General features: G+C 36.2%; 1 protein-coding gene across 1 annotated transcript; it reads left to right on the top strand.

Moving 5' to 3' along the window:
• The first annotated feature begins 70 nt into the window (after positions 1 to 70).
• Positions 71 to 14,256, top strand: rab22a (RAB22A, member RAS oncogene family). Its single transcript, XM_067506087.1, has 7 exons — positions 71 to 387; positions 1,726 to 1,805; positions 2,985 to 3,066; positions 6,566 to 6,637; positions 7,151 to 7,257; positions 9,878 to 9,987; positions 10,889 to 14,256. Exons 1-7 carry the CDS (start codon positions 352 to 354, stop codon positions 10,984 to 10,986), a joined length of 585 nt encoding a protein of 194 aa, XP_067362188.1. The 5' UTR covers positions 71 to 351; the 3' UTR covers positions 10,987 to 14,256.
• The last annotated feature ends 1,346 nt before the right edge of the window (positions 14,257 to 15,602 follow it).

The following is a 15,602-nucleotide window of genomic DNA, read 5'->3' on the forward strand; positions in this document are numbered from 1 at the left end:
GAGGCTCCGGGTATCGCCAAACAAAAAAAACAACAAAAAAAAAAGAACATTGCAGTCACGTGACCGCACGGCGTAGTTCAAGATGGAGACGGAGCGAGCTGTTGACTTAGCTGGCTAGCTGTTTACAAAAATCACAATATGGGAAACACAACGCGATTTGGCATATTGTAACGCGCATAGGAAGAATTGCTATTCAACCTGATATGTGTATGTGGCAGCTTTGTACCACCATGATGTAAAGTTGTATCTAAACACAGAGCAGCTGAAGGATATTGAAGCTGAAAAGCAGCCAGAGAAGTAAACTGTCAATGGTCTTCATTATACGCTCGTTTTGAGAGTGAGGAGGTCGATATGGCGCTGAGAGAATTAAAAGTTTGTCTTCTGGGGGTAAGTCAACATCGAAATTTCTTTTTAACATAACTGGGACTGCTCCATACTTTACCTCTGGCATTCTATGAGTCACAGTACTCTTCCATCATCAGGCTGTTGATGACCACCACACCAACGGGCAGGTCTGTTTATATAAGTGAAATAATTTGTTTTGCATGCAAGTAAGTGGGTGACATGACATATATTCTCAGATACTACAGCATTTTATATTTAAATGCAGTATATTATCATCCATGCAGGCGTCATTTACTAGCATGCCTTTAACACATTCCTGATAAACCATCCTCTCCATCATCTGCTTATAAAAATATCAGAGTTGATGAAATCAATACATTATCTAAGAACCGTTTTTATTACGAGTTTATTCATAATCCAGAAAAGTCTTTTTGTAAAACTTTCACACTTTTAATTTTTCTATCATTGTAAGTGACAGATTGACAAAAATGGTAGATATTTTAAATAATAGTTCAATAATCAATTATTAAATAACCCTAATTTTAATGAAGCATAAAGCATTCATGCAAATCAAGAAGTCTTAACTACAAACACCAACATAAGGCAATTATTTTCTGCCAACATCTCCTGATACATACTTCACCTCTCTTTCCATCCATCATCTGCTTATGATGCTAAAATATTGTAATAATAAATAATGTATTCATTATGCAAAACATTTTTGTAGCAGATTAGTTAATTAAGAATTTACTTTGGAATGTTTGTCTGACAAATAAAGACATTTAAAATGGTTTTCTGAAAGTCTGGGAAACTTCCCAAGGACACTTCGACATGTACCCGTGAGCGGGGATCGAGCCACTGACCCTGTAGTCCGTGGACGACTGCCTCACCAACTGAGCTACAGCCGCCCCAATTACTTGTCAAGTGTGGTAGTTCAAAGCTTTATGTAGTTGTTATATATTTAGGCTTTGGGTTGTTTATCAGATTTCGGGCTTTTCGAAGCTAGTGGTGGCCATTTTCTTTTTAAATTTTTTTTACATTTCAGAGACCACAAGTATTCAAATGATTATAATTGGTCTTTGCTGCCCTCAATATTTTTAAAAATGAATGCTGGAAAAAACATTTATAAAAAAAAAAAACATTTAGTTTACTAGAATCCCGTCAATATATTCCTGAAGTCAAATTTTCAAACTCTTCAAATCAAATAACTCAAAAAATACATTTCATTTACAGTGTCCTCTTAACTTAATACAATGGGAACTGGAAGAAAGATGAGGCCTTAAAACATTTATCAACACCTGCTTTATATAGTTGTGATTAAATTTCTAGTAACTGTTTCTGACTGTGTTTTTAGGCATTGTCTTTATTTTGTCTCTGCAGGATACTGGTGTTGGGAAGTCAAGCATTGTTTGGAGATTTGTGGAGGACAGCTTTGACCCGAACATCAACCCAACAATTGGGCAAGTTTCAGCTGTTTCCCACATTAGAGACTTATCGTCTATATATTTGTTTAAATTTACTATAATGTTGTTGGTTATTTTTTTGATGGTCATTTTATAGATCAACTGATTCCAGTTAGAAAGTATGAGTTGATTGGTGGTTTGACACAAAATTAAATAGTTACTCTTTTCATAATTAAATTATCAACATTTTAGCAAATTATTTTCTGGTTTAAGCATCTGAATGTGAGAGTTGCTGCTTCTCTCATATGACAGTTAAGCAAATACCTAAAAAAAAAAAGTGATTGAATGTTTCAATGTTTTATGACACTAAGACAACTGCTGAGAAAATAAGTATAATAGTCTGATAATGATAATAAACCCCCTTCCAGTTCTTATTTAAGTTATGGTAGTCATTTTAGTTATTATTCAGAATACATAATTATTGCTTTCTGTCGTCATAAATATGCAAAAAGTTGCTCCATTTTCTATTTTTCACAACTGCATAAATGAAATGCCTCTGTTTTGTGGCTTGGGCTTTGTGGCCTGCTTCTTCAAATTGTCACAAGCTTGCTCAGTCAGTTATGGAGCAAAACTGATAGATTGGCTGGGCAAATGTTACTGAACATTTATTTATTTTATTTTTTTTACAGATACATCCATGTGGGTATATGTCCACAAATGAATAAAAAGAAACTACAGTACCAAAATCCCAAATATTTGTGTAAATTAATAAAGGAATTGTATTTACATTCCATATTTTTCTAAGTCAAAATCTAAAACCGATATTGAAACCAACTGTATATATTTACAATTCTTAAACACAATATCTGTCAAAAAGGCATTGTCGATCAGATCTTTGATTTAGGGCTGTTGTTGCATATTAAACTAGCTTAACGTATAATTAAATTAAATTATTAAAATCAAATAAATTGGGGAGGCTTGCGTCAGAAAGGGCATCTGACGTAAAAACTGTGCCAAATCAACATGCGGGAAAAATGATCCACTGTGGCGACGCTGAACTCGCATACGCCGAAAGTACAAAAAATTAATAATAATAATAATAAGTTAGAATAAAAGCGGTCACCTTCAGTTTCAGTTCTCAAATTTCTCTGTACTTTTTAAACTAGAGAAATCTAATTAAGATTTGTGTAATTTCACATAGCATATCAATAATGAAGTGCTTCTTCTCTTAACCAGGGCATCTTTCATGACCAAGACAGTGCAATACCAAAATGAACTACACAAGTTTCTGATCTGGGACACTGCAGGACAGGAGCGGGTTAGTAATGTCCACTGAGGTATTGTCTTTTGGGATTCAGTTTCTATTTTTTTTATGTCTTTTGACTAGTGGGTAATAAACCTGAGCAGGATTTACGTGTGTTTGGTATAGTGTCAAACATTTCTCATAATATATATATATATATATATATATATGGTTTATTCAGAAATTCAGATTTTCTTGAAACAGCTTGAGAACATGAGTAGTGCAGTTATCCATTATTTGTGATAGGGGGCAACATTTACCTGTCTGTTGGTACGTATTGGCCCCTTAACCAAAATCATACTCCAGTGCTTTTGTTTTAGGAGTCCCTCTATTTTATAGTTTGAAATGCCATGTGTTGAAGTGGATTTTCCTTCTTTAAATCAGTGGAGTCCGTTTGCCTCAGTAGAACAAGCAATTCTGCCAGGATCTATCTCTCCTGTCACCTTTAATCTTTGTCCTCCCTCTTCTTACTGTCTCACTACACTCTTATATTGAAGCAAATAAAGGAGTGCTGTTGCATTCCTTTGATTTGAATATATTGTACTTCACATGAATGATGTTCAAGTGTTGCTTCTAAATGTAATCTGCATTCCTGAAAAGCCCTGACACCCACATAAACTTTAAGACCAGTACAACACTCACAGATGAGATATCAAACGGGAAGCATGATACATTTTGGTGTTGGAGAACAGTTTTAGCATTTAAGCCTGTGAAATCTTTTCCAAGCTCCAGAAAGTTGTAGTGTAAGGAACTACTTTCCCTATTGTCTCACAGCCTGCCTCCTGCATTTCTCTGTATCGGCTGTCTGCATTACTTCCCCTTTTCTGCCCTAAGGCTTCTCTTTTTCTTATGTGTCTTCCCTGTGCTGTTGTAATGGTTTATCCCTGTGGCTGTCCCCTTTCTCTTGAGATGTCAGATAAGATGCTAAGATGCGTCTTTTCCCCTCACACTAGTGTGTTTAAGATACGATGAGGAAATGAAACCCAAGCTGTCTCAGCCTATTGGCCTGTGTTGCTACTGGGTCTTATCTAGAAGTCACTGTCAGAATGTCCTTTTTTGTATGTGTTTATTGCTAATATAACAAGAACAATCTTATTTTCCTGTGATTCTTTTTAGTCACAAATTATTATTTTTTTCACTCCCATGTGGCCTCTCAGCCTCCTAAGCAGTTCACATCTGTGTGTGGAAAAAGTTGCAACTTTCCTTTGGTCGGTTTTGCATGTGTCTGCGTGTGTTTCATACAAAGCTGCTGTGGTATTTTGAAGCCTTTCATGGCTTGTTTTCTAACCTCCGTGGAGCTTTGGCCTATCAAAATCTGTCTAGTTGAGAAAGGGGAACACAAATTCAGCCAATTCACGTGGATGGAATGAGAGACTAGGGCAGAAGAAAAAGCTCTGTGATTTCCATACCCTACAATCCATATCTCGAGACCAGATGAGGCCTTACGAGTACATCTGAGCCTGACTGTCAACAGCCCATCCGGACCCTCCCCATTTGACTGCTGCACTCAAAACAAGCAAAGGGAACCTTGCATCCTACTGGAATAGGAGGGTTTCTTTCATTATGCACCCAGCTTGTGGTTTCAGCAATTAATCAGCACTCACAGGGCATCACAGGGGCTGTTTTCTCGGCTGCTGTGTGGCCAGACATCTGGCCTCGCTGTGATTACTCTTTGGGTTAAGGTACAGATAGACCACACAGGACTGGCGGTGGTGCAGCCCGACACAGGCCAATAAAACAGACAGTGCTCTCCTCAGTGCCTCTGCCAAATATCCCAAGTTGGATTCTCACTGTTGGACTTGGGGCCAGTAACAACTATAATTATGTGGAATGTCTGTTTTCCTGAGGTAACAGTGTCACTCCAAGATGGATAGTTTATTCCATCACATTGTGAAGGAAAATAGAATTGGCGGGAAGTCAGGGTCATTCCAAGTGAAGGTCTTTTTGAGACATGGGTTATTTCTTTTAAAATAAATATCATCAGTTAATACATGACATATGGTTTTATTAGCCTGTTAAAGGCCCCAGTCCAGTGCACATTGCAAGAAGCCATAAAGGGATTTTCTATGCTTAGGATGGGGGGGTGGAAAGTAATCATTTTATAAATTGATACACTTGATGTAACTGTCTGAGAAAGATGTTTTATTGAGATTTCATTTGCACGCGTTATAAGTTCATTTATACTTTACAAGTAATAATACATCTTAATATACCATCTTAAAGCATGTTTTGATATAACTATGTAAGTAAAAAGCTCCATGCAAAGGTTTTATTTTAAAATATGGGTCACATGACCAGTGTTTACTAAGGGATGTACCTGTGGTATTATGGGTAGGAAACACCAAGGGTGCAGGGGAAGGAAACGTAGTCCTAAAATAATCTCAAACAATTAATACTCCCTTGAACAAGGCTCTTAGTTTTTGTTGAAAGTATTTTAGAAAAGTGTTAGTGTCAGCAAGGATAGGACATATTTCTAAAAGGGTAACAGGCTTAACATCCTTTAAAACATTTCTCATTTTCACAATATTTATTAATAATTATTATATTTGCTTCAGCACCAGAAACAAAACAAATGACCTCATATGCTACTGTTAGAAGTGTTAAAAAACATTTATACGTAGTAATCATATTGTTTAATCTTTAATCTGTTTAATCTTAATACTCCATTAGAAGTGAACATGATCTGTGTATTGTTTTGTTGCAAATGTCTTACAATACTATAACAGAACACTGAATATTGAAGCCAGCATCCACTGGAAAGTAGTTTACTAGAAAAATATCAAAAGTTGGCACAAAAAAAAACACCTCCAGCTTCTCTGGCCTCTATGGATTTAAAAATTTTGCACATATTGCTTTGATTATACAGAGCTCTGTGATGTACTGGGTTGAGATAAAATGTATAGTCTACCATAAACATCAAAACGCAAACAGCTTTTGACACATTCTGCTCATCTTTCTCTTGATAGCTCCCACATGTGTTAGGTCTTGGTGAAACACTTACCAAACTTCCATCTTAAATAAAGCCCATTGGCTTATAGGCTAAGAACACCAGGCCTTTGGTTTCTTTCTTTTCTTTTTTTTGCTTATTTTTATACTCTGTTTTGAGTTTGTTACAGTTCATATTATTGAGTAAAATGAAACTCAGTAATCACTCTATGCTTATGTAATGGATTAGCTATGGTTTCTAACAAGCTCAGACACTGTTGCTTGATCTCAGAGGTGTTTAAATACACTAAATAATAATGCTGTATACTGAAATGATATTTATATTCTTTTCATATCCAAAAATGTTCACCGAGTTATAATTCCTCATCTCTGAATCCAATCTTTACAATAATCATGTTCGGCTCCACATGTCTAATGTTAACTTAGTCTAATGTAGTCAGAGATGAATGTGATTGGGAGGATTTAGAAAGAAGCTTCTTCCCTGTTCAGCAGCAGACATCCCCTTTCCTTTTGAAGAGCTTCTTTAGTGCATTATTCATCACTGCTCTATCTGTCTCTCTTCCAACAGTTTCGTGCTCTGGCACCAATGTACTACAGAGGTTCGGCAGCAGCCATCATTGTTTATGACATCACAAAAGAGGTATTGTTTACTTTTTCTTCTCAGCCAATAATCCACTAACTATTTATGTGTGGGGATATTGTCACATATGTGACATATGTTTTTTATCTTTCTAGCGTTAAATTGATTTAATTGTCATTTGGGAAATGCGTATCTACTGTAAAGAGCTTAGCTTACAACTGAAAACAGGGAAACAACTAGACTGGCTAAACTTTACAAATTTCTGAAGTTTACAAATTAAAAAGTTGTCTAATTTTTATATTTGTACAAAACCTAAGGTATAAAAGCGGCAATTGTGGTTTTACAGGAAGTTATGTGGCAGATTTATTTTTGTGATTGGAAAAGTATCTTCCCAAAGTCTGGTGTTGTTTTTAGACATCTGTCTTTGCACATATAAAAAAATACAGATATAATGTGTGAATAAATAAGCATTAGAAGTGATAAACATATTCCTCCAAATGTACAAATAATATAATGGGTTGTTTAAGACTATTGTTTAATTCACTCAAACATGTTGTTAACTTGTATCATCAGGAATCATTCCAAACATTAAAGAACTGGGTGAAGGAGCTGCGCCAGCATGGTCCGCCTAATATAGTGGTCGCCATCGCTGGCAACAAATGTGACTTGTCAGATGCCAGGTGAACCTGAAATGAATTGGTCTGTTGTGAAATATAAAGTAATCATCTTGTGGTCTTGTTTTTTTGTTCACTTTGAGATGTTGTAGATTTTATACAACCCAAATTCCAAAAAATGTTGGGAGAAAGTGTAAACATTAACTAGATTGGGCATTTCCTAAAGAGAATGCCTGTGATTGCTGAAAGCCAGCTGCTACAGCTGCTCGCAGCCTTCGCCGCTGCGAGATAAGAACCCTTGAAAAAAATCTTACCTAAACAACCTCAACTCCGCAATTTGGAGGACTAAAGCGAGGAGGTCTAAAGGCATTGAACAATTTAGAATTCAAAAAAGATACAAAATAAATAATGTTACAATTGCAGCACCATAACTCTCCAGCAGGTGGCGCTATGATATGCTGGATGAACTGAAACACAGAATAATGTAGAAATTAAACTAATGCAAAAGAAAGCACATTTTTTGCACAATTGCAGTTCCACAAACATAGGCAGCTAAAAGCACTAAACAATTTAAAAGTCAAAACACATAAAAGAAAATATTCTTTTATAATTTTAATTTTGTGATGTCCCAGCAGGGTGCAACATGCTTCTATAGTTGCTTGAGGCTTTCACCCCTGGAAAAAAAAAAAACACATATTTTTATTTGCAGTTCCATTTATGGCCAGCTGGTGGTGCAGCGACTCCAAACATGTGAAACAGGACATCATTATGCAGTTGTGTACCAACTTTCATTACAGTAACATTATAGTTATAGTGTCTGAGATATAAGACCTTAACTTCAGCCAGTAGCCCCCCTCGTAGCAAACTTAATGTTATTGCACAGGCGTGTGCAGAGTGGCATCCTGCATGTATGACCAGAGTTTTATGTTTTGTTAAAGTATTATGCTCCAATTTTTATCATTAGCCACACGTTGGCTGAATACAGGCCATACTGTAATGTGAGAAGCATTTTATCATTGGGCAGCTGTACACAAAGCTTTATAACCTTACCATGTGTAGTTTTGGAGATATTGCCATATGAAGATGGCTTTCATACACGGCGATTCAAAACAAAATATATAAAAATTAATAATAATGGCATAACAGTTGTCGGCACGTTGAGCATTAGCAGCCCTCTCCTCACTGTGCTTAACATGTAAGAGTTGGAACCATGTTTCTAGCCGTCAGTGTGTAGGAGTAGTAGAATGTCAAAAAATGTACAGAAGAATACTTATTACTCACCAGATGGTGGCACTTTAGAGACCATGGTGTAATATGTGAAGCCTTTCATCAGAGGACAACTGTCCACAAAGTTTCATCATGTTACCATGTGTACTTTTTGAGATGTTGCTGTTTAAACATGGGTCCAAAAGACTTTCATGTTAAGTCTGTCAGTTGTCAGCATGCAAGGTACATTTCGAACTAGTAGCAATCCAAAAAACTTATAAAGGAATACAGAATAATAAAAAATAATAAATATATAGATATAATAAAAACTGAATGCAATGATCTGCAGATCTCATCAACTCATATTTTATTCAGAATAGATCATAAACATCCTATTAGATACAATTTCATGGAAAATATTAGCTCATTTTAAATTTGATGGCAGCAACCCATCTCAAAAAAGTTGGAACAGGGTAATGTTCACCATTGTGTAGCATCCCCTCTTCTCCTAACAACTGTCTGTAAACGTCTGGGAAGTGAGGAGACCAGTTGCTGGAGTTTTAGGAGAGGAATGTTGTCCCATTCTTGTCTGATGGAGGATTCTAGCAGCTCAGCAGTCCTGGGCCTTTGTTGCCAGATTATTTGGTTTATGATGCACCAAATGTTTTCTATTGGCGAAAGGTCTGGTGATTTCCAGTTGAGAATCATGCCTGTATTTAATTCAGTGCCACCTGAGGGCCCAGAGATCATGTGCATCCAGTTTTGGCCTTCAGCCTTATCCCTTCTGCACAGAGATTCCTCCTGATTCTCTTACTGATATTATACTGTAGAGATTTTCAAAGTCTTTGCAATTTTATGTTGAGGAACTTTTTTTAAAATTGTTCCCCAATTTTTAGACAGTTTGTCACAGATTGGTGAACCTCTGTCCATCTTTATATTCCAGAGGCTCTGCTTTCTGAAATGCTCCCTTTATACCCAGTCATGTTACTGACCTGTTACCAATTAACCTAATTAGTTTTCAAATGCTCCTCCATTTGGTTTTGATTTGTGGAAATTACTTTTGTTGCCCCTCGTCCCACTTTTTTGAGATGTGTTACTGCCATCAAATTAAAATATGTTGTTTATGTTCTATTGTGAATAAAATATAGGTTTATAAGATTTGCAAATCATTGCATTCCTTTTTTTCTTAGTTTTACACATCGTCCCATAAAGTTTTGGAATTGGGTTGGTAGATTAATAGGAAACTCCAGGTTATTTACAATAAAGGTTATTATCTTTCATATTTTAAATGTATAGTAGTAGTTGAAAATGCATTGTTGAGGTGTTCTGTTTCTTGTTTCATGCAGAGATCATCTGTGAAATTGAGAAGATTTCGGCAAAGTAGCTGTACATGTACATTTGATGGGTATTAGGTTGTGCAAAAAAATGGAAAATCTGTGCAAATATTGCAACAAAATAGTTTTGACACTTCTCTTTACAGGGAAGTGCAAGAGAAGGATGCTAAGGACTATGCTGACTCCATCCATGCCATATTTGTGGAAACCAGTGCCAAGAATGCTATTAACATCAACGAGGTGTTTATAGAGATAAGTGAGTGTGATTCTTGAGCCTTTGGTGCCATTGAATGTACATTCTCAAGTTCCCACTGAGTTGTGTAATACTTTGACAAGTTCAGCGTCACACATCAGTAACATATACATTTACATTTAGTCATTTGGCAGATGCTTTTATCCAAAGCAACTTACAAGGCAAAATCTAAGTCAAGGAGAAATCTGTAAACCAAAGTGCTATGAGAAGAAGTACTTTTGTTTCAAGAGCATACAGCATATTTTTTGTTTTCTTCTCTTTGTTTTTATAAGATTTTAGTGACAGGATGTTGTGGAAGAGTTCTGTTTACTGCATTTTTTTTTTTTATATTGGCAGTGGGGCTGCTGATTATGCAATTAGGTAGCTTGATCCATCATCATGGGACTGCTGAGCTGAACAGTTTTGCTTGGTATCGCTCTGTGGTAATGGGTCTAACAAGACACCGTTCATTGGCAGAGCACAGTGGGTGGGACAGATTGTAGACCTGAATGAAGGAGTTGAGGTTAGTAGGAGCTGTTAACTGAACCACTCTGTAGGCAAGAGACAGAGCTTTACCTGATCCGGGCAGCTACGGGAAGCCAGTGCAGAGATATGCAAAGTGGTGTGAGATGTGTCTCCTTTTTGGCTGATTAAGAATGAGACATTATGCTGCATTTGGGATCATTTGGAAGGGTTTAATTGTGCATGCTGGTAGCCCCGTCAACAGGGCATAGCACTAATCGAGACAAGATACTGTATGACCAGCTCCACCACAATGAGTTGGGTTACATATTCGGAGAAGTAGGTTCTGAACTTTTTGACGTTGTAGAGGGCAAATCTACTTTATTACATGAAGTGTATAAATTACATTTGCTTGATGTAAGCAACTGTGGTTAAAACTGGCACCTTGTGTGTCTTATCCCAGGTAAACGCATCCCTGTTGCAGACGCAGCAGGAGGAACTTCAGGAAAAGGTTTCAAACTGGGACGCCAGGCCTCCGAGTCCCGCAGGACGTGCTGCTGATGAAACTGGTGACTTTCCTCACATGACCTTTCTTCACTCTTAGTCCCTGCCCTGGTTCAGCTTACAACTTTACTTCACCTGCATACAGAAACATCACTCTTTACCATTGTAGCAAGTCCACTTTAAAGGCACTCAGCAGTAACTAATATTCATATATCATCTGAAAATTGTTTACAGGAGAAATACTTATAGTGGGCAATGACACAGCCCTTTCATTTATACATTTTATACATTTCAATGAAAGACCCCCCCCCCCCCCCCCCCCCCCCATACATGCAAAATTTTCTAACTTCTGTAATGGACTTCAGTCTCTGTCTGTGATGCAATAAATCCCTATATTGTTCAGTCGAACTCTACAACTGCAAATGGACTCAGAAGTTGCACTTGTAAATTTGTACAAATCTATCTCTCAACCAAAAAAAATATTGAAAATGTTCACAATTCACAATTGTTTTTAAAGCACCTAAGTTATTGCCTTATTTGCAATCTGTTACATCTTGAAGGATCCATCTTTACAGTTAATGTGTATAATCACTAATTTATCATGAGATTTTAAAGAGATTATCTACGTGATCAATGTTTACCAATTTGTTAGTGTTTGCTTGAAAGATATTTGGAGAGTGTTTATTGTGGCAGTCAAACTCAAGAAAGTTTGTGCATGCTTGATTGATGTTTTCATCGATGCGAAATACCAAGTGGGTGTTTTGGTTTAAACCACAATTACACCCTGTCAAACATGCAGAAATGAAAGGTGTTGGGAAATATACTTCCTTTACACCAAAGTAATAGGTCAACATTTTGGGAAATAAACTTATTCATATTGTTGCTGAGATCGAAAAGAAAATATTGATACCTCTCTCATATCGGTAAATATGTAGTCACAGTCATCAGCCATTAAGCATAGTTTAACATAATGACAGGTCAGCCAAGCCAGCTGTTTCCACCTGGTTTTCATTTTTTATGCTAAGCTTAACAGTTTCTTTCTTCTGCTTTGCATTGAATGGACACATATAAAGGTGGTCTTGTTCTTCTTAACTAACTGTCCACAAGAAAGCAAATAAGTAAATTTCCCAAAAGTATTATTTTACTCGTGAAATTCTCTTGTTGGCTTGAAGTATATTTTGATTGTAACTTGTCTTGAATGATGAGAATGACATAGCATGTGGGAAAATCTCATCTCTTTGATGAGATTAACTCACTCTACATCTCTCAGTGACAGTGCTTTCATCAGGGCTAAAAATGCTGACTCCATTGGTCTTGAAGTTGATTACATGATAACAGTTCCAGCAGCTGGTATGTGTTCCACATTTCCACATGTATGTAGTGAAGACCTTTAAACTGAACCGTGTATATGAAGTACTCCATAGTATGCAGAGTATGCTTTTTTTCACCCAAATATTACTTGAGCTTTGTTTTTCTCTAATATCTTTAGGACGTTTGCCTGTGTTTACAGTGGGGTGGGGGGGGGTATACTTTGTTTTGTAAATATTTTCCATCTTCCATTTTGTTCCCCACATCATCAGCACTGGCTCACACACCCAAAGTTGTTTTACTAGCTGGCCAACGATAAAAACACTGAGATTTGGAAATGAGACAGCATTCAGGTGAAGCTCATGTTAAAAAACTCAGTTGTTCCCGTGGCAGAACATTGTTGATGTTGAATCAGACATTGCACTGTGTTGACATGCTGACCCCTTAATCAACTGTAGTTTTCAATCTGCTCCGATTTACTGCGTTTGCTTTGTTTCAAGAGTCTTTTTTTTTTCACTCATTTCTTCTGCCTTATTCCTGTAAATTCCAGGCTGTTACTGTAAGCTGTAACAGCCTGTAACATTTCTCTATGATCCTTATGCTATGTTAAAATATTATAATTTACCTGTTACATTGGCTTTATTGAACTTCAGTAGCACAATGACCAGTGACCAAAAAACAAATTAATAATTGTGTCATTTCATTTCTGTCTATATCTTATGAGCCCTTTTAGCCTCAGTTGCCAAAAAATACAGATGTGTCCAGATTATAACTGGTGCATGTCTCCATCAGCACAAGCAAACAATTTTAATTGCCTTTAAGTATGGTCAATGTATCTGTTATTGATGAGTTGTGGGCTGTCTGTTTGCAGGATTTTTTCCTAAGGAGTGCAATACTTGTTATCATGACAAATGTAAAATGTGACTTTATCCAAGAAGTCAATTAGAGAGTGATGTGTTCATGCAGTGTAGCTCATGCAAAAAAATGTGATCCCTTCAGAATGTAACATCTGATGATTTAGACTGATCTCATTTTACACTTAGTATTAGATGACACTGTTGCTCATGCATAGTTGATCAAATGAAGTCTGTGGTGGGGCAGCCTAAACTTTCAAAAACTAGGATGGGGCACCAAGTCAAAATGAAGACATTTCATTCCCTCCACTGTCTTTGATAACTTTCCCAGCCCTACATAGTCATGCCAAATCGGGGTAGTACTTTCTAGGTCTTCAGAAGTTTAAAAAAATAAAATTTTATATATATATATATATATATATATATATATATATAAAAAAAACACAAAGGGAATCACTCTGGTACTTTGAGAGCTGCACTTCTGATTGGCTGTTTGTAATAATTGGCTCTTATTGCTAACAAACATTCTCTCTGCAGCCTATTACTACATCTGTGAAATTATTTGATGAAATATTCTAGTAAAAAGTCTTAGACTTTTTTAATGTCTCATGATGTTGTTTTAGGCTTTGACTATTTGCTCAGTTCTTATTGCTATGAAGGACATGGTGCCAAATAATGTCAAAGCCATTTTACTATACACCACGCATAATTAACCATTTTATTGTTGATGTAATATAATGATTTAAAGTACTAATCACGTAAAATCCTTAAATATATTTGAAGTTTGACAATGTTGACATGTTTTCCCTTTTTTGGAAACATCAGGTATGAACAGTGTGTGCCAGTTATGCATTGAAAAATACTAATAGTCTTGGGCTGGCCCTGGGAATGTGATTAATCTATAATGTGTATATTTTACAGTGTAGGTACACAGTATACCATCAAACTGCACACAAACCAATAAATATATTCTAAGCCAGTTGTGTGACCACAATAGACTTGTACACCATTTGCAGTAAAACCATCAGCACTGTAGTTACTATATTTAGCTTTGTATTACAGTTCTTATTGATTGTAACAAAATGCCTGAAAATGCCTGTTTGCAGTGTAGTGTAAAAAAAAAGGGAATTGTCCATTGTTTATTAATTAAAGACTGACAAAAATGTCTTCTCTCCTTCAAAGTTTCTAACTACCTTGTGTTATAAGAGATCTGGGCACTAGCTTGCTCCTTGGAGACTCTGTGACAATATCTGGCTGTAATGCTCAGTTTGCAGCTGGCTGCCAGGCTATGTGTGTGTGTGTGTGTGTGTGTGTGTGTGTGTGTGTGTGTGTGTGTGTGAATATAATACTTGAGGTGCATGTTTGACTGGCAGAGGGTGTTTCACTACATTTTTAATACTACTGTGAGTGTAGGGCACAACAACTTAACAATCTCTAAGCCCTTCTAAATCCTTGTGAGGTTGCATATCGTGTGTATTAAGGTTGTGGCTGGTCGGTGTATAATTAATATATCTTGCAGTTCAGCAATTAGATTTTTTGCCAAGTAAAAACCCAAGTCACATTCTTTATAAAATATATTTGAAAAGTGTACTTGATTGGTAGTATTAAAATATAGGTGTAACTAAACTACTGCTTAACACCTGTATTAAAATGAGCGTGTATCTTTATTTGAAGTAAAACATGATATGACTGCAACATTTTGAGAGTAAAATAGCAAATTATAAACTGTCTGAAATTATAGTTAAACCTGCTAAAATACTTGCGCAATTGTGACTTTGTCAATCCGAAAACATGGGAGTGGTTTGCAATGTATTCATGGTGTTGTCAAATAATTATTTCCATCATTATTATATAATTAATTACAATTTCATTAAAAATGGGTTAAAATAAATCTAATAAGATTCATTATTGCTGCCTAGTCCAGTTAAATGCTCAGGTGTGCCAAGCCCCCCCATTGTCTCTACAATACTACACAATGTATATAATCACAGAGTTTCTAAAATATTTCTAAGTGTAAGAATAAGTTTGAATTAGACTTAAGACTGTTATCATTTAACTTTTCAGTGACAAGTCATCCACAACATTTTAGAAATAAAATAAAGATAACCTCTTAAGACGGAGTACTTTTTGTTTGCTTGTTTAAACTTTAAAGTGCTTTTTATTGTCTCTTAACATTAAACAAAAATACCTTCATGATCTTGTAAAAAATTCACAGCAGCCTACTTATTTTGAGCACACTTATATTTTAAAACTGCTCTGAAGTTAACAAGCGGCTTCAGTAACCTGAGTTACATAAAGTAAATGGGTATCTTTGCAAGTTTCAATCTCTTTAGTTCCAAATTCCCTGTTTTGGCTATTAATGGTCCTGAGAAAGAGACAATTTTGTACTACATAGAGTGTAATGTACCTCCTTGAATCTAGAATATGTTGTTAATAAACAATAAATATAAAAAGACTTATTTCTTAAAAACAGTGGTAATGGCCCCACCAGTGGAGCCTAGCATCCCCTGG

The sequence above is a fragment of the Channa argus genome, chromosome 5, assembly GCF_033026475.1.
Source record: "Channa argus isolate prfri chromosome 5, Channa argus male v1.0, whole genome shotgun sequence".
In the NCBI taxonomy this organism is placed as follows: domain Eukaryota; kingdom Metazoa; phylum Chordata; class Actinopteri; order Anabantiformes; family Channidae; genus Channa; species Channa argus.

Coding starts and splice junctions, on each gene's coding strand:
- rab22a (XM_067506087.1), top strand. CDS start 352: ATGGCGCTGAGAGAATTAAAAGTTTGTCTTCTGGGG. Junction 1,806..2,984: donor AACATCAACCCAACAATTGG/GCAAGTTTCAGC, acceptor TCTCTTAACCAG/GGCATCTTTCATGACCAAGA. Junction 7,258..9,877: donor TGTGACTTGTCAGATGCCAG/GTGAACCTGAAA, acceptor TTCTCTTTACAG/GGAAGTGCAAGAGAAGGATG.